This window comes from Vicugna pacos, chromosome 2, assembly GCF_048564905.1.
Source record: "Vicugna pacos chromosome 2, VicPac4, whole genome shotgun sequence".
NCBI lineage: Eukaryota > Metazoa > Chordata > Mammalia > Artiodactyla > Camelidae > Vicugna > Vicugna pacos.
Genome location: NC_132988.1, coordinates 121,007,297 through 121,024,232, shown reverse-complemented (window position 1 = coordinate 121,024,232; position 16,936 = coordinate 121,007,297). Strand labels below are relative to the sequence as shown.

Sequence of the window (16,936 nt, the reverse complement as noted above, 5' to 3'; positions counted from 1 at the left end):
GCGGTCCGCGCGGTCAGCCCGCCCACGAGCAACCTTTCCCCATCGCCTGCTGTGGGAGCCGCAGTTACCGAGAATTCCAGCGCCCGCCACGCCCAGCGTACCGCTAGCGCCGGAAGCGGAACCCCTTATGGGCGCGGCGTCAGCCATGGCCTCCCATTGGCCGCCGATTCCGTGCGTCTCGCCCCAGCCGCACGCCGATTGGCCGCGCGCGCCAACCGTCGGTATTTGAATCGGCGGCGGGGAGAGGGGCTCCCGGACTCGACGCCTCCCGCTCTCTTGTTTCCGCGCGGCGGCCGACAGGTAAGGCGGCAGCGGGGTCCGGGCTCGGGGTTCCGGCCTCGCCTCCTCTGGCCCCAGGCCTCTGTCTGCCGTGGTGGCGACCACCCTGGTCGTGGCCCCCTCCCCCCGGGAAGCACTCCCCCCGCGACGCCTCTTCCCACAGTCGCGAGCGGAGCCGGCGGCCTCCCACCCTTGCCTCCGAGACGCCTGGTGGTCCCTCTGCCGCCCTCAAAGACAGAACAGCCCGGGCCCGCTGCGCCGCCCTCCCCCCCACCCCGGTGACCTCGTCCAGCCGCAAACCACCCGTGGCTGTGACCTGCAAAGACACGTCTCCGCCCCCGAATACTCTCCGGCTTGCTGTCCGTACCCTCTGGGCGTAGCCCCACCTGTGAGCCATCGCCGATTCCTGCCGCACCTGCCGCAGAAACCTGGGCTCTGCGCTCCCGCACCGCTGATCCCGCAAGACCCGCTCTCTGGGGCCGCCAGTCTTCCTGCCCTCCTGACCCGGCCCCTCCTCGCTCTGGAGCCGCCTTCGCGGCCCCCTCCTCAGTAGAAGCCAGACCCATAGAGGCTGCCATCATTGTTCTCCCACCTTCTCCGGCAGAGGGAGTTTGCCTCCAAGTCTGTCTCCCTCTTATGTCCCCCTCGTTTTACCCAGCTGTTCAGGCCAAAACTAGTAGTTACTCTTGACTTACACTTCTTTTTCTTGCCTCCACACACAGTGTGTGGGCCTGTTGGCAAAGCAGGGCTGACCACCCAACCCCTGGCCAGATGCAAGAGCCTCTGACTCCCCACTTCCCTCCTGCCCCTCCCGGTCCTCCACACCAGCGCCCCCGACCCCTGGCCTCACCCTTCAAGGGGGCTGGTCACCCTGACCTCCCACCCCAACCTCACCTCTTCCAAGGCCACCCCTACCTACTCCCTCTGCCCCAGCCACCCAGCCTCTTTAAACCGCAGTCCCCAGGGCCCCCACTACTAGCAAGTATCTGTGGTGCCCCCTTGGGCAGGTCAACGCCCAGTTCTCTGGTGACTCCTGGACTCAGGAGGCCACGTCAGTCACCATGACAAAGACTTTGGGAAGAAGTGGGACTGCTCTAGAAACTTCTGGGCCCAGCTGGAGGCCCCTGGTGTGTTTCTACTCTGCAGACTCTGATGTAGAAGCCACTTGACTCCCTGCAAACGATTCTGCACCCTGCTGCTTGTTACCTTCTCTGGCTCCTCCTCTGGGCCTCCACCCTCCCAACACCTTGTCTGGTCCCCATTTCCTGGCCCCATAGGCAGAGTGCAGGCTGCCGTGCTGTCTGCTCTCCCATCCTCCACCAGTTTGGTAGCCCACTCCAACTCTGACACCGAGGCCTGCAGGGAGACGAAGATTCCTATGCCTCATCCAGTGTCATCACAGATCAGCCCTTACCTGTCTCCCAGCCTTTACCCACAAAGTTCAAGTTATTTCGTCGACATGGTTTTCCCTCCTTGCCCTGAGGGCTGGGGACCCCTTTAGCTCTTGCACCTGGGAGGTGGCAGCTCCCCCCAAAGCAGGGAGGGGACTGCCTGGCAGAGGACATGCTGCCTAAGGTGTGACCCACCTGTGCAGGCAGGGGGATGTCCTCACTCAGCACCATGGGGTCAGCCCTGTCCTTTCCACATACATGCGTCCAGACAACATGCCCTGCTGCTGACACAAAACTGTTTGTTTTTCCAGAATGAGTCTGCACATCTTCAGTGACGAGAATGTCACTGATGACAAAAGCACAGAGAACTATGACTTCCTGTTTTCACCACTGGAAGTTACCGGAAGGTTGCCTGTACTCCGTTTGTCACAGAAAGAAAATGTGCCACCCAAGAGCACAGCCAAAGCAGTGAAGGTGAGCATGTCTCCCCCTGTATAGATCTAAATCTACCAAGTGTCACAGGTGCAGTCATCCTGGGACCTGCTTTCCCGGGGACTTACTGCGCTGCCAGGGCATGGTGCTTGGAGATGTGAGTTACTGACTAGGAGCCCTCCTCCCTCCCCAACAGGTGACTTTTCAGACACCTCTGCGGGATCCGCAGACACACAGGATTTTAAGTCCCAGCATGAGCAGCAAACTTGAAGTTTTTTTAGCTCTGGGCGACACCCCTGGATTAGAAAACTCTCACCAAGTCTGGACCCAGAAGGAGAAGTAAGTGTCGGTGCCGTCTGATGTATTGCAGCTGTGACCTCTCTGACGGACGTGGCAGGAAGAGTCTGTCTTGTTTGTCACATCCAGCTGGTCTCTGCTCTGGGTTTGTGTCGTGCATGGCCAGAGTACTCAGAAGTCATTTGTTCCTGAAGAGTGAGTCCCGAAGCAGCGTGAGTTTAAATGTGCGTTCCGCACCTTTGCTGCATCCTTGCCAACAAACTGGCCGTAGTTTCTGCTTCCCTGGCTTCGTGAAATGTCCTGGCCTCCTCTCCTGGGGCTGCTCTGTGGTTTGCTGCTTTTATAGCATTCCACTGGGATCTCCCTCCTCACAAGTCAGCCTCATGTTCTCCACATCCAGCCCTGGAGAAAGCTCACAGACAGATCTTACCTCTGAAGGCAGAGAAACTGTTAATCTAGTCAGAGTGCCAGTGGCGTCTGACGGACCAGGTTTTAAGCACCTGACTTTAATCAAGAGCAGCTTCTTCGCAGCCTGCCCTGGCCGAGGCGTTTTACTGGATGTACTGGTAGCCTAAGCAAAGCCGAGGCTTTTCCAGCCTCAGTCTGGAGATGAGTCCGCTGCCCCCAGATTAGGACGGACCAAGTGGGCAGGCCCGGGACCCTCTGCGTCTGGGTGAGAAGGGGCCTCGCTGGCGCATTTGGTCCTGACTTTTGCTGACTTAAACTGTTTTAGACCTTGCTTTTTCTTTTAAACAGGTTTCAGAGAAACATGTAAAAGCAAAACATCGCTAATGTCCCCGTCACCTAACTCGAGTGAAATGTGCTCGGGCCACGTTCCCTCCTCCTCCTCCTGAATCCCTCCTCCCCTTTCCTTGCTGCTTTCCAACTTTAGATTTTTTACTCTTCATTTTGAAATTCAGCTAATGAGATTAGAGTGATCAAATACCGTTCTTCTGTAACAGCCCCACAAGGGAAGGGAAACCCAGCTGTTGGGACTCTGCCTCCGGGCTGCTCCAGGGCCACAGAGGGGAGGCGCGGGAGGCCCAGGAGGACCCAGGGTGGGCAGGCCTGAAGGCAGTGTCCTGGACCTCATCTTTCTTGCTCTCCAGTGAGGAGCCTGACCCTCCTGTGCCCAGACTGTCCTTGACCACGTAGCTGCTAGGCCCCAGCTGACAGGGGAGCCTGGCCTTTGATCCTTTGCCTTTGGCGTTTCCACGCCATCTGCCTTGGAACCCTGGGTCTCCAGGTAGCCGCCAGCAGACTGCGCTTGGAAAGTTAACCTGGGAAGGTTGATTGTATGATTGTATGTTTTTTTTTCTTTCTTTAACTAATGTTTTCACGCAGACTGAAATCTAAATGAAAACCTAACTGGTTCATTTGTGTTAACTAAGTCTGTTTCTAAAAGCCAACAGTTTACCCAGGAAACAGAGACCAGGACAACTAATGGAATTCTGCAGAAGCCAGCAGTGGAGGGGGCCAACCTTCCTCCAGGGTTCGTGAGACCAGCGTCTGAAGACAGGCTTCCCAGTGGGCCCGCCTGTGCCGGTCTGGGTCCCTCAAGCTTCCCTCAAATGCCAGAAAGTGTTGAAAACCAAGTGGCATCTTCAGGACGAGTGTCAAGCAGCCCTGAACAAGCCTGGGAGGAGCATGTCCATTCTCGTTCCTCAGAGGAAAGTGTTGCATCCACACCCAAGATTCTAGAACACCCTCCCGGGATGGTGTCCCAAGACACAGACAGAGCAGAGGACCCATGTAGCCTCCCAGGAGAAAACCCGGATGTGGTTCCTGCTTCATGCGTGGGGGCTGCTCCAGCTCCCGGTACCCTCCCCGGAGGAGCCCACGCAGGGGAGCCCCACACAGACCTGCCTGACGAGGGCCCTGTGGGCCCCGAGGCCACTGCCCTGGTCGGCCGTGTGGAGGCTGGAGGGGCCCCAGCCCCCAGTTCTCAGAGTGAGGAGGGCAGGGTCCAGGAGGCCAGCTCTTTGAGAAGCAGGCCTGTGAGGCTAGAATTTGACTTCCCTGATGATGCCACCAGCAAAAAGCCACCTCCACTGAGGAAACGAGGGACGGCCCCAGGTCTCAAACCTCCCTCAAGGAGACCAGAGATGAGGCAGGAAAAGGCCACCATGGCTGCGGGCGAGGGTCCTGATCCCCCTCCACGAAGGTCTGGCAGCCTGGATGGGGACAAGCTGGATGACCCAGACTTTAACCCATGTGGAGGTGACGGAGAGGCCTGGCCCCCGGAGCACCCCCAGAGCAGGCCAGCCAGGCCTGCAGCCGCAGAGGACTCATCACCAAGCCAGTGAGTGTCGGGGGGTGGTGGCAGGGCAGCAGCTCCAGGGTGTGGGCGCCCGTGGGCCCCAGACCAGATGTGCCACCTGCACCCCGAGAGGCCCAGGGCAGACGCAGCTCTTGGGAATAAGAAGCAGAGGAGTGACGTCGGCCCCTCACAGGGGGCGTCCTGTGCTGTGACCCACCCGGGAGGTCTAGAAAGCTCCTAGCAGAGAGTCCCTAGGGTTCCCCGAGGCAGCGTGGCTCCAGGGGAGCCCGAGTTTCCTGGCGTGAGCTCCCAGGACGCAGCTTCGTGGCCGCCGCGGGCGTGTGGCCACAGAGGAGCCCACCCAGCTCCTGCTGCGGTTTCCTGATGGGGGGGATACGTGGATCCTCGTGGTTTGCTTTTCCTTGAGTTGAGTGACCTCAGAGCTCCTTCTGAGGAGTGGTTCTCGTGCAGGTGAGGTTGGGGGCCGGCTTTGCCGGGCTGCTCAGCTGGCCCCGTGCCTGGCTTGCTGGGCGGGGTTTGCAGGGCAGGCGGCAGGTGAGTGCCGAAGTGGCAGTGGGGACACAGGCCCTGCAGACCCTGTCTCTTCAGGCAGGTGCTTTCAGCCTCAGCAGATGACACACCTGGGGTACAGAGCCCGGCGGGGACCACAGGAGCTGCAAGTGAGGTACGGAGTGCGGGTGGGCACCCCAGTGTGACACATCCTTGCACTGTCACCATGTCTGGGTATCGTAACGGGGCGGAGGGGGCCTGGGGGCACAGGCTGCTGCCCCTACCCCCACCCCCATGTCCCTCGTCCTGACGAGACTACATGAGGTGCCCAAACCAAGCCCCCAAGGTGACCCCGACCTCCCTTCCAGGAGGGATCTGCAGGCTCTTCGGGTGCACCAGCTCCCACTAGCAGCCCGAGCACTGAGCCAGTGACCGCACCTGCTGACCCCACGCCCCCTGCTCCTCAGGGCCTGGAGCCCGCCTTGGACCTGACTGGGGAGCACTTCCGAGACCCCACTGAGGGTACGTCGCTGTCTGTCCTCACAGCCAGGTTGCTCGGAACATTTCACGAGCACATGTTCAGTGGCACCTGCTGCCATTGTCCTGCAGGCAGCTCTGTTCCCTGACTTCAGTGATTCAAGCAGAAACTTCTGGTTTATCAAAAGATAGGCATTTTCAGGAGAACAGGGCTGATGCCTGTGACATAAAAAAAATCTTAGGCTCAGAAAACTGGGCAGAAGCCCTGGCTTAGACAGCTCGAGTGCAGTCCGGAGGCAGCTGGGGCCTCACTGTTCTGGGGGACATGCTGTTTGAAACAGGACCCCACAGAGATGACAGGAGGGCTGGAAGAGCCCTGGGTCTAAGCTGAGCTCAGTGAGGGCTTGTGACTGAGCTGCTTCGCAAGACAGAAGGCAACTGGAGACACTCTTGGTTTGGGTTACGTAAGAGCCCACAGGTGCAGTGGAGACAGGATGTGGACGCAGGGCTTCTCTGGCAGGACAGCCGTGGGGCCCTCCGCACATAGGTGGGACCAGAAGCCATGGACGCGCTCCACTAGGCCAGGGACCTGGAGGCACACAATGTGCGGTTTTGTGTCTGGTGTCTTTCACTGGACAACAAGGTCCGTTTCAGGTCAGGACCTCCTTTTATGGCTAAGCAACATTCCACCATGTGGAAATTACATCTCGTTTCTTCTTTTACTAGTCGATGGACTTCGGGATGGTTTCCACTTTTGCGCTGTTACGACTAAGGCCGCTGGGAACACTCACGTACATGTTTACGTGTGGCCGTGCATGGCCCACTTCTCTGGGGCAGATGTACCTAGAGGGACCTGGTCACATTGTGCTGACTGTGGGAGGAGCTGCCCAGCCGTTCTCCACAGGCCCGCACCTCTTACCCCTCCATGGGCAGCACCCAAGGGCCAGCTGCACTGCGTCCCGCCTGCACGCGGTGCTGGCTGCATGTCACGGTCCCTCACCAACGAGCCACATTTGTCCACGTGCGTGTTGACCTTTTGAGTCTCCCCTTTGGAGGAGCATATGCTCAGATCCTTTCCCATTTCTTCGCTGAGTTATTTGCCATATGACCAAGTTGCAGAGATTTCTAGTGTAATCTGGGTAGGGACCCCTCGTCAGGCACCTGATCTGCAAAACTTGCCTTTGCACTCTGTGTCCTTGGAGGCCCAAGCTGTCACCTTGCTGCTTGTGCGTCTGGCGTCAGTCCTGATGAGTCACTGTCACAGCCGGTGTCACGAGGGTGTGCCCTTGTGTTTTCTTCTAAGAATTCTGTGGTTTTAACTCACACACTTGGGGCTTTGATCCATTTTGGGTCAGTTTCTGTCTATGGCACGAGTCACCTTTAGAATCTGTAAACAAAGGTCGCACCAGAGCACAAAGGGCTCTTCCGGGCTGGCTGCACACTGCTGCTCAGCCAGGGGTGCCCTTGGCCGTTACTCCTGGGGGGTCTATCAGCCCTTGTGTGTGGCCCAACAAAACCACCCAGCCCCCAGCGTCATGAGCAGGGCGGCAGCCCCGCCTTACAGCAAAGGGCCGTCTGTCCAGGGCGGACCGGGCCGTGGAAGGGAGCCGGGGGCGGGGGCTGCTTGGGAGCTGCCGAGCCCTGCGCCGGAGAGCTCTAGCCTGAGTCCCACGGGCCGTGACGCACCCACCCGCTACTCTCAGTTCTAGGCACGGGGGTTGAAGTGGACTACCTGGAGCAGTTTGGGGCTTCCTCGGTGAGTATCCTGCACCTCGTGGCAGCCTTTCCTCAAGTGTGAGTCTCAAAAAGGGGCTGTTTCTGGAACAGCCCTGAGTCCCTGCCCTGCTCGGCAGTCACCAGGCTTCCTCAACTCGGGCAGCGTCTGTGTCCGCCCAGGGCTGGCCGGTGGGGATGGTGTCTCCAGGCCCCTGTCCTGCAGCTGCTCCCAGCGGAGTCGTGTCCCCCTCCTGCGCCACGCAGGCCATGATCTGCCTGGGCCTGTCCCAGGCGCTGCATGTCGGGGATGCCGCTGAACCTGCTCCCCCTACCGCAGCAGTTTAAGGAGTCAGCCCTGAGGAAGCAGTCCTTGTACCTCAAGTTCGACCCGCTCCTGCAGGACAGCCCTCGGAGACCGGTGCCCGCAGCCCCCGAGACCAGCAGGTGTGCCTCTCCTCTGTCTGCGGGCGACAGGCGGGCTGGCAGGTGTGAACCTGAATCAGACACCGGCCGAGCCAGAGGCCTGACAGGCCGGGTGGCCCACAAATCCCGAGGCGCTCACTCAGCCCTTCGGGGAGAACCTGGGCTGACCCCACCCTGCAGGTAAACGACACGTGTGTTCTGTTTCGATCTCAGGGCACAGGGCGTGGACACGCCTTCCTCGGGAAGCCCCCCCGAGGCGAAGCTGGTGGAACTGGACTTCCTCGGCGCCCCGGGTGTCCCCGTAAGTGCTTGGTTCCCCACGCGGTGTAAAGAGACACATGTTCCAAGGGCGTGGGATTTATGTTCTGGGACCTGGGGGAAGGCATCAGGAGGTCGGCTGGGCCAGGGCGCCGAGCTGTGCCGTCTGGGAAACCGGCGGAGACGAGCACCAGTGGAACCTGCCCAGCCTGTCTCCATCACCCCGCAGGCACTTGGCCCAATTCCATGTGACCTCGGGCCCGGGGGCCCGCTGTTGCCCGTGGGGCCCATTGTGGACGTGCTGCAGTACAGCCAGAGGGACCTGGACACAGTGGTGAGGATGATCGGGAGGACGGGCCCCCAGGCACCGCCCCGGAGGAGAGCCCCGTGGATGGCTCTGAGCTCTGGTCTTCCTCGTGCTGCTGCTCGTGGAATCCTGGTGTCCACTTACGGACCCCCACCAGTCACCCAGTTAGCTGAGGGTCTGGATGTCCTCGTTGGGCACCACTCTGAGCTGCCCTAGGGGTGGCAAAGCAGGACAGCTGGCAGGGCTGGGCCTCAGCCCCCAAGTCTCCTCGCTGCCTAGGTGATGCCCTGGGCGGTGTCCAGCTTGTTCCCTCTCAGGGAGGCCTGCATGCCAGGCCCCAGCCGGCAGCTGGATCCTCCCTGCCACTGGGCCTGCCCTCTGCAGGCTGTTCTCCCACCACGTCTGTACCACGTGGTGTTCCCACCATATACCCAGCGCATGCAGGCCCCCTAGTCCGGTGATCGCTGAGTGGGACAGGAGGTACTGGCATGGGAGGGTGCCCAGCACCAACTCAGAGCTACGGTCCGCGCAGGTGGAAGCAACACAGAAGGAGAACGAGGCACTGAGGAGCCAGTGCGCCGAGCTCCACGCCAGGATCCTGGAGATGGGGTGAGGCCTGAGTGGCTGCTGGGACCTGGGTGCCCGCCTGCCCACCCGCCTGCCACAGCGCTCATGGCACATCTGCTCTCCTCCCGCAGGAAGATCATGGATGGGTTTGAGGGGACCGTGTATCAAGCGATGGGTGAGTGCCGGGCGCCCACGGCCTTTCTTCCCAGTAGCAGCTCCCTCCTGCAAGCTAAGCCCACATGCCCACACCCCCTGCAGTGGAGCAGCTGGCGGTCAGGGAGGCCTGGTGGCTCTGGGCCACTGGCACTTACCAACCCCAAAATTGGCCAGCCCCTGAGCTGGCATCCGGGGCCAAGGCCAGGAAAGATAGGGTCCCTCCCGTAGGTGCTGCACTGCGGTGTCCCCCTCCCCCAGGTGGCTGCTTGTCCAGCTTCAGCCACTGGGTGCCGGGCACTGGGCGTGTCCAGGCTGGGGTGGGTGTGGCTGTGGGCTCTGAGCGCCTTGGCCCCACCTCTTCCCAGGGCCTCTGAAGTTGGGCCCTGGGTTCACTATCCACTGCCTCTGGGTCTGGGTGGAGCTGGGGGGAGGGAATGGCTGTTTCTTGGGCACTTGTGGCCCCTAGGTCCTGCCTGGGAAGCTCACAGGAGAGCGACCGTCACCTCGCCCCAGTGGGCCCTCCGGCCGCCCGCCCTGGTCTCTTGCCATGGGTGCCCCCCATCCAAGTGCTGGTTTTCTTTCCTGAAGAGGAGGCCCAGAAACGGAAGGAACTTGCCAGAGTTGAGATCCAGAAGGTTCTGAAGGAAAAGGACCAGCTTACTGCAGACTTGCACTCCCTGGAGAAGTCTTTTTCTGATCTTTTCAAGCGATTTGAGAAACAGAAGGAGGTGATCGAAGGCTACCGTGCGGTAGGTGCCAGGGCCAGTGCGAGGCTGTAGGGCCAGCAGGCGTTGGCCTTGTCTCCAGTGAGGCAAGGCGACAAGTGCTGGCGGGGCCTGGAGGCTGCAGCGGGGAGCTGAGCCTTCGGGTTGCATCTGGGAAGCAGGGTGATGTGGGGGCCCCAGGTTCCAGCCCTGGCTGTCGTTTTTGTCATCTACAACCTCACGTGCATGCCTGCAAGGTTGTCCCCTTGCAGAGATCGCCATGTCCAGTCCCCACTGCTGTCTTCACCCATCCTGGGCCAGTTGGGAGACCCGGCCCCCATAGCCCAGGGCTGGGAGGGGAGGCAGGAGAGTAGGGGCCGTACAGGTGGGCTCTGTGTGCCAGGCAGGCTGAGGGACGGACAGGAGGCCCGTGGGTGTCAGAGGATGAGGCCCAGTGTCTGAGGACCCTCCTGAACCCCAGGATGGGGAGGCCTGGGGCTGTGTGTGTGGTAGACCGTCCTTAGAAGGAAATGGGGAGTGCTTCTCCCACGTGGCCTCGTCCACTGCTATTTCACGAACGACCAGAGAGCCGGCGCTGGGGAACCGCCCCCACCTGACCTGGGGGGTCCCCCAGGCCGCTCCTGAATGCGGTCAGACAGCAGCATGCCATCAGTCAGAGTTCACATCACTCTTCCTTAAAGAACGAAGAGTCCCTGAAGCAATGTGTGGAGGGCTACATAGGGAGGATCGAGAAGGAGAGCCAGAGGTACCAGGCGCTGAAGGCCCACGCGGAGGAGAAGCTCCAGCTGTGAGTGGTGCAGCCTGGGGCTGGGGGCGGGGCTGGAGGAGGCCCCGAGTCGGGGCTCAGCCCTGCCCTCCGCTGCTCCAGGGCCAACGAGGAGATCGCGCAGGTCCGCAGCAAGGCCCAGGCGGAGGCTCTGGCGCTGCAGGCGGTCCTGAGGAAGGAGCAGATGCGGGTCCACTCCCTGGAGAAGGTCGTGGAGCAGAAGGTGGGCATGGGGTCCCAGGGTCTGGGCAGAGCCGGGGAGGAGCAGACCCCTGGTTCTAGAAGCCCTGGAGCTGCTCCCGACTCCTCAGAGCACTGTGTGAGAATTCTCAGGATTCGACTTCCCTCCTCCAGACGAAGGAAAACGATGAACTGACCAGGATCTGTGACGACCTCATTTCCAAGATGGAGAAAATCTGATGGGGAGGTCCTGACCGGTGCCCGGCTCTCCTGTCTGTGTGTGTGTCTGTCTGACTCTTTTTTCTTTTCTATTAACCTCAACTCGTTTTTAAACTAGGTTGCTTTAGGAAGAAGACTAAATAAAGTTTCCCTTAAGTCTCCTGGTCTTGACTGAAGTGAAAGTTTCTGGCTCTGGCCCGACCGAGGCTGAGCCGCCCAGGCTGCCATCCACTCTGCGCCGTCAGCCTGCCCCTGCCCCGTACCTCCTCCGGAGCCGCTCGGCGGGCGCAGGCAGGCATGTGGGCGGGCAGCCCGCCCTAGGGACCACGAGGTGGGCCCAAGTCTGCCCCGGCAGCCGAGTGGTCCTGGGGCGTGGTATCTCTGCCTCATGACCACAGATCAAAATCCAAACAGACCAAAGTTTTAATGTGAGGAAGCGAACAACCAGCCACGGTGAGGGCTGGCTTTGTGTCACTTGGCAAGGCCTCGGCCCCATTAATCGAACAGTCACTGAGGTGTCGCTGGTGCGTCTCGTAGCCGTGCCGAGATCACACCTGTGGTTGGTAGTTCCGAGCTGTCTTGACAGCAGGGAGGGCCTCCTGTCCCCAGAGACCGTTCCCAAGGAAGAAGGGGCTCCATCTCCTGACTAGCAGCTCCCGCTGGGTTTCCAGGCTGCAGACCCACAGTCTCCTGAGCCAGTTCAGTGAGGGAGTCTGAGAAGGTGGCGTCAGGCAACCTACGGGCTGCTTCTCGGTCTAGGACAGACTTTTGTAGCTCCTGAAAAATGCTCTGCCTCTAAAACCTCAAGTAAGAAATAAGGCCTGAGTAGGGTTTCCAAGTCCACGCCCCCGGCCCCCGTGGCTGCATCTCTGGTCCCCCAGGGCCCACTCCAGCGGAGGGGCGCGTCACACACTTGCTGGACCCTTGGACACGGGCCAGAGCACTGCCCTTGTCCTGGTGCCTTGCTCAGTGACCCTGTGATACAGGGGATGGGGCTGGGGAGGCACTTGGAGGTGAACTCCAGGGACAGGCACGGAGGGTGTACGGCAGCCCCCAGAAGTCCTTCTGAACTGGGCAGGGTCCTGGCCCACAGGGCATCAGGGGACCCTGGGCACGGGCCGGCAGAGAGCTGGTCGGACACTCGTCTCTGAAACTGAGACCTAGAGCCATGTCCTCACACCGCGGCCCCCGGAACCAGGAGGAGGGCAGCCTGAGGTTCTGCGTTCCCAGCCCATTCCCGATGGTGCTGGTGCTGCCGGCCCAGACCTCACCATCGTCAAGCGGACAAAGGACATGGGCGAGAAAGCACCAGACCTACGGAAGAACCACCAGCAAAGGACACTTCCTCTCATCAGCCACGGGGGGGGGTCCCCACACAGGGACCCAGGCCGAGGCCTGCCTGGTTAGAAGACCTCTGAGCATGCCTCAGGCGAAGGCCCCAGCCCGGACCTCCCCAGGACCCATCTTCTCCCCAGGATGGACTCCCAGGTGGGCCGCAGCCACAGGCCGGCCGCCACCAGGGGTCGCTGCTGGCCACGGGCCACAGCATGGACTGGAACCTGGTGGCAGCCTCACTGGGGAGCAACCCCCACACCATGGGCCCCGACAGGCACACAGCGCGTTTGTCCTCAGTGCGTTCAGAGGGACTAAAGGCCGGGCGGGAGCCCAGGGGGCCACTCTGCCCAGGCTCCAGCCCCCATCGGTACAGCTGCCACAGTCATTTTACAACAACCAAAGTCAAGCATGTCCCTCCTGTGCTCAAGAACCTGCCATGGCTACCAGCTCCCAGTGTAAGGGCCAAGCCCCTGGGCTGGGCCAGAACCTCCCACCAGGCCAGCCCCAGGCCATGGGCCCTCTTTAGGAAGGAGGCTGGTGGCCCTGAAGGCCTACGCAGAGGCCACCCTCAGTCTCCTCCTGGCAGGCAGGCTGGCCACTGGCCAGGGGTCTGGGATTCCTCATCACGCTGGACCCCCTCCCTGGAGTGATGCAGGCTCCTGCCCTCACTGTGCAGACCCCAAGCCTGCCCCAAACCTGGTGCCCCGCTCCCGGCTCCCACGCCAATGTCAGCCCCACCCCTGTCCCTGGACAAGAGTCTCTCTCACCCCCTCCCCTGCACAGGGACCGACCCCCTTTCAGCCCTTGGATGGGTACCCTACACATCACTCCCACCCAGGAGGAGCTCAGGAGCTGAGGGACCTCAAAGTCCTGCTGAGGCCCACTTCACAGGTGGGGAAACTAAGGCCGCAGGGACCAGCGACTAACGGCTGGGGAGGCCCTGCAGGGCACAGGGTGTGGGCACCCCTCTCCTGCCTGGGCAGACGGGCGAGGGCTGCCGCCTCCAAGCTGACCAGCTGCTCTGCGGCTCGGGGCGGTGGTGTCCTCAGCTCCCTGCAGGTGTGCCCCCGCTTCTCCTTGCAGGCTCCGGGCTGCTCTGGAGGGGCCTGGAGAGGCATCCTCCTCACCTGGCTCAGCCTGGCCTCTCTGGCCACTCCAAGAGCTGCCTGGGGCCCTGTCCCCAGCCGGGGCCTCTCTGAGCCAGGCCAGGAGTCTGCCCAGAGGCCACGAGGGGCGGCCGGCCATACTGAGGACACAGGCCGCCAGGCAGCATCCTGGGCCGGGAGCCTCTCTCTGGACAAAGGGGCCTTGTGCGGCTGAATGGGTGTTTATCCTGGAGCCCAAGTTAACTTGGGGCCACGAGGCCGGGTGGGGGCCCTGGCACTGGCCTTCCAAGGGTAAACACGACCTGAGCTGGGCATGCAGCCGCAGGCCTAGTCTTCCGCACCCCTGGGCTCCCTGCACATCGTCACCACCAAGCCAGGGGACCTCCTACCAGGATGGGGACGTGGGGAAACAGAGCTGTCCTGGGGCCATCTCCTCGTCCTCTTAGCTGAGCAGGGAGAATGATGGGAATGGCGGCAGCAGAGGCCTCGTGGACCAAGCCTCCCAGAGGCTGCCTCCCAGACACTGAACCCTCCCCATGGCACGGCGGGAACCTGGCTTCTTACTGTTACAGAACAGATGTGTGTCCCCCCAAAATTCACGTGCTGAAACCCTAGCCCCAGGGTGATGCTATCAGGAGGTGGGGCCTTTGGGAGGTGATTAGGGTTGGATGGGCTCGTGAGTGTGGGGTCCCCATGATGGAGTTAATGTCCTTACAGGAAAAGGAAGAGAACAGACCTCCTCTGCCTCCACTGTGAGGGCCCAGCAAGAAGGCGGCCGTCTGCAGGCCAGGAGCGGGCCCTCACCCTGAAGCAAGCTGGTCTCCACCCTGAGCTCAGACTTCCTCCAGGACTGTGAGAAAATAAATGTCTGTTGTTTAAGGCCCAGGCTGCGGTACTTTGTCACAGCAGCCTGCGTCGACATGACTAGGGCTGCCTGGCCCAAGGCCACCCACTGCCCACTGTCCCCCTGCAGCTGTGACCACCCCCACCCTGAGCTGGCATCCCACCCGGAGAAGGCCGGGCCAATGGGGCCTCACTGCCCCCCACCCCTCTCAGAGGGTCCATCTCGGGCCACCCTGGGCTGCTTTTGGCCCTCTCAGTGGGCGGAGGGGTGCCAGTAGCATCCTCATGTCTCGGTTATGGCTCTCTGTGGCCAAGCTCCTGACAGGGACGGGAATGCAGGGAGACTGGCCAAAATGGGACCCCTTGCCGAGCCCACTCTCCAGGCCCCCATCCAATACCGGCCCTCCCCCCTGCAGGTCACCCCCAGTTTCCCTGGAACCCAGAGCTGCCTCCCCTCACAACTGCCCCAGCCCAGGCTGGACCCCAGACCCACATCAGTCCCTCATGGTCCAAGCCAACGGGAGTTGCTGCCAGGCCAAGCAGGTGCCTGGAAGTCTTTTCTGGCACTGCCATCCCATCCGTGGGTCCTTCCCCGGGGGCATCTGTGCCGTGCGTGCCTCGGTGACCCGGCATGCAGGCCCAGACTCTGCGCTCCCTCACTGACCCCTTGGGCTGCCCCGGTGCCTGGGTTCATGCTCCTGTGTCCTCCCAGGGGTCCTAGACAGAGGGCCCAGCAGACCACCACACACTCAGGAAGTGGGGGCACACTGTGGAACAGCTGGCCCCTCTGGGCAGGACCAGGCCAGAGGAGGAGCGTCCTCACTCAGCTGAAGCCATCCTCCGGGGCTGTGTGGTGTGTGTCGTGAGGGGGCGCACGCCTGCGCCTGCAGGGGCTGTGCGTGTGGGGACAGGCATGCACATCCTGGCCCTGGCCCCGAGCGGCCTCCACTCCCCAGACCCCAGACCCCAGGCGGCCTGTACTACCCCCAGCCCTGGCCCAGCCCCAGCTCTCCTGACCCCACCCAGGTACTCCGACCCCCACGCGCCCTGACCCAGACTGCTGGGGCTGCGCAGAAGCCATTGAGTCCAGCGGCCCGCAGGGGGCATTGCTGAGCCAGTCTGAGGCTGGCTGAGCAGTGACCGTGTCCTCAGAGCGATCCAGACCGGCCCCTCCCCTCCACACCACTGTGGGAGTCGAGGGGCCACCCCCTTTTGTGCCCTGCCAAGTCTTGGGGGGCGCTGATCTTCCCCTTTCACGGTGTCCCTCCATCCTTTAGACCCTTGTGCATGGCCCAGGCCCTCTCCAGCTTGTGAACGGCCGGGCCCGGGCCCAGGGAGGGTACGGGGCTAGCACCATCGCCACTGAGGGTCTGAACAAGCCGGCGTGGGGCTGCGAGACGGGTCTACAGCAGAGCCCAGGCCCTCCCTCCCCAGTCCAGGCCTTGTCCAGTCCAGTGATTTTCTGGGCTGCCCTGTGGTGAGGCGGACACTGCACTCTGGCCTCTGAACCACCAGCTAGGCCCCCGAGGCACACAGTGGCCCTCACTTCCATAAGGCTTCCAGAGTGGCCGGACTCCTCGGAGAAACATCCCTTGTTCCAAACCTGGTGCTGGGCACCCAGCAATCTGGACAGTACACAGGTGTTCGTAGAGTGAATGGATGAATGGGATTGCGGGCACCAAAGGCCTCCCTCAGGCCCCCTGGCTCTAGGGCAGGGAGTAAGGTGAGGAGTCAGGCCTCTTGCAGACAGTGGGTGGGATGAGAGGCAGTGAGTGAGCGAGTGAGTGAAGGAGTGAATGAGTGCGTGAACGAGGGAGGGAGGGAGCGGGGCTGTGCCCGGTGAGGCAATGGCCAGGCCCCCACAGGTGGTGTCCTCTAAGGCCCCACCCTGCGGGAAGACTGTCCCCCTGCTGTCCCCCTTCCTCGTACACCGGCTGCCTGTCCGTCCACCCCTCCGTGTCCACTCCTGAGTCAAGCAGGTGCTGACCAGGCCTGGCTGTGGAGCCGAGACGGGGGTGGACAACAGACAACGTGAGACACTGAGCATCGGCCTCTGAGTCTGGACAGAAGGTGCTCTGGGGGAAGGATGCAGCTCTGCGGCAGAGCGCGTGCTCAGCATGCAGGAGGCCCCGGTTCAGTCCCCAGGGCCTCCTCTAAAAATAAACACAGAAGAAAATAAATAAATAAACCTATCTACCTCCCCCCTTATAAAAAGAAAGGGCTCCTGAGTGGGGCAGGGTGGCTGCCTTGGGTGCTGGCAGGTGGACGGGCGGGCGCGACACTGGCCCGGGCTGCTGTCTGCCCACTGGGTCTTCGTCTGTCCACTCGTAGGGGCCGGACCGGACCTGCCTGAGAGCCTGTTCTGGCAGGCGCCACTCAGTGGGCAAAATCTGGGAGGGGTCTTGGGAGGGAAGGTGGGGGTCCTGGGCAGAGGGCAGAGTGTCAGAGAGCCAGAGGGCTAGGGCAGTGCTGGGGTTAAAGCGAGCTGGAAGGGTCCCACCAGGGGGCACCCTTTCCCAGGTGTGCCCAGCCTGGTGGGTGACCCCCCCCACCAACCGGGCGGCAGGGCCACGAGCCACAGGCAGTGCCTCGGGGGAACCACACTGTCTTGTCGCGCGGCCTGTGGGGACACGGCAGCGAAGGGGCCCCAGGGCTTCCATCGGGGTGACCTCAGGCCTGCCCTGCCCTC

General features: G+C 61.9%; 1 protein-coding gene across 6 annotated transcripts; it reads left to right on the top strand.

Annotated features, from left to right (window-relative positions):
• Nucleotides 1–38: 38 nt before the first annotated feature.
• TACC3 (transforming acidic coiled-coil containing protein 3) lies at nucleotides 39–11,127 on the top strand. 6 transcript variants are annotated; one of them, XM_015246884.3, is made up of 16 exons: nucleotides 39–300; nucleotides 1,982–2,144; nucleotides 2,299–2,441; nucleotides 3,805–4,701; nucleotides 5,269–5,344; nucleotides 5,538–5,691; nucleotides 7,350–7,402; nucleotides 7,703–7,806; nucleotides 7,999–8,086; nucleotides 8,273–8,377; nucleotides 8,883–8,959; nucleotides 9,049–9,092; nucleotides 9,662–9,822; nucleotides 10,479–10,585; nucleotides 10,667–10,787; nucleotides 10,919–11,127. In XM_015246884.3, the coding sequence occupies exons 2-16, from the start codon at nucleotides 1,983–1,985 to the stop codon at nucleotides 10,982–10,984; spliced, it is 2,358 nt and encodes a 785-aa protein (XP_015102370.2). In that variant the 5' UTR covers nucleotides 39–300; nucleotide 1,982; the 3' UTR covers nucleotides 10,985–11,127. The 6 variants fall into 6 exon arrangements, with proteins under 6 accessions (XP_015102370.2, XP_072803424.1, XP_015102369.2 ...); XM_072947323.1 differs by having other exon boundaries at nucleotides 7,703–7,848; XM_015246883.3 differs by having other exon boundaries at nucleotides 7,700–7,806.
• Nucleotides 11,128–16,936: the final 5,809 nt, after the last annotated feature.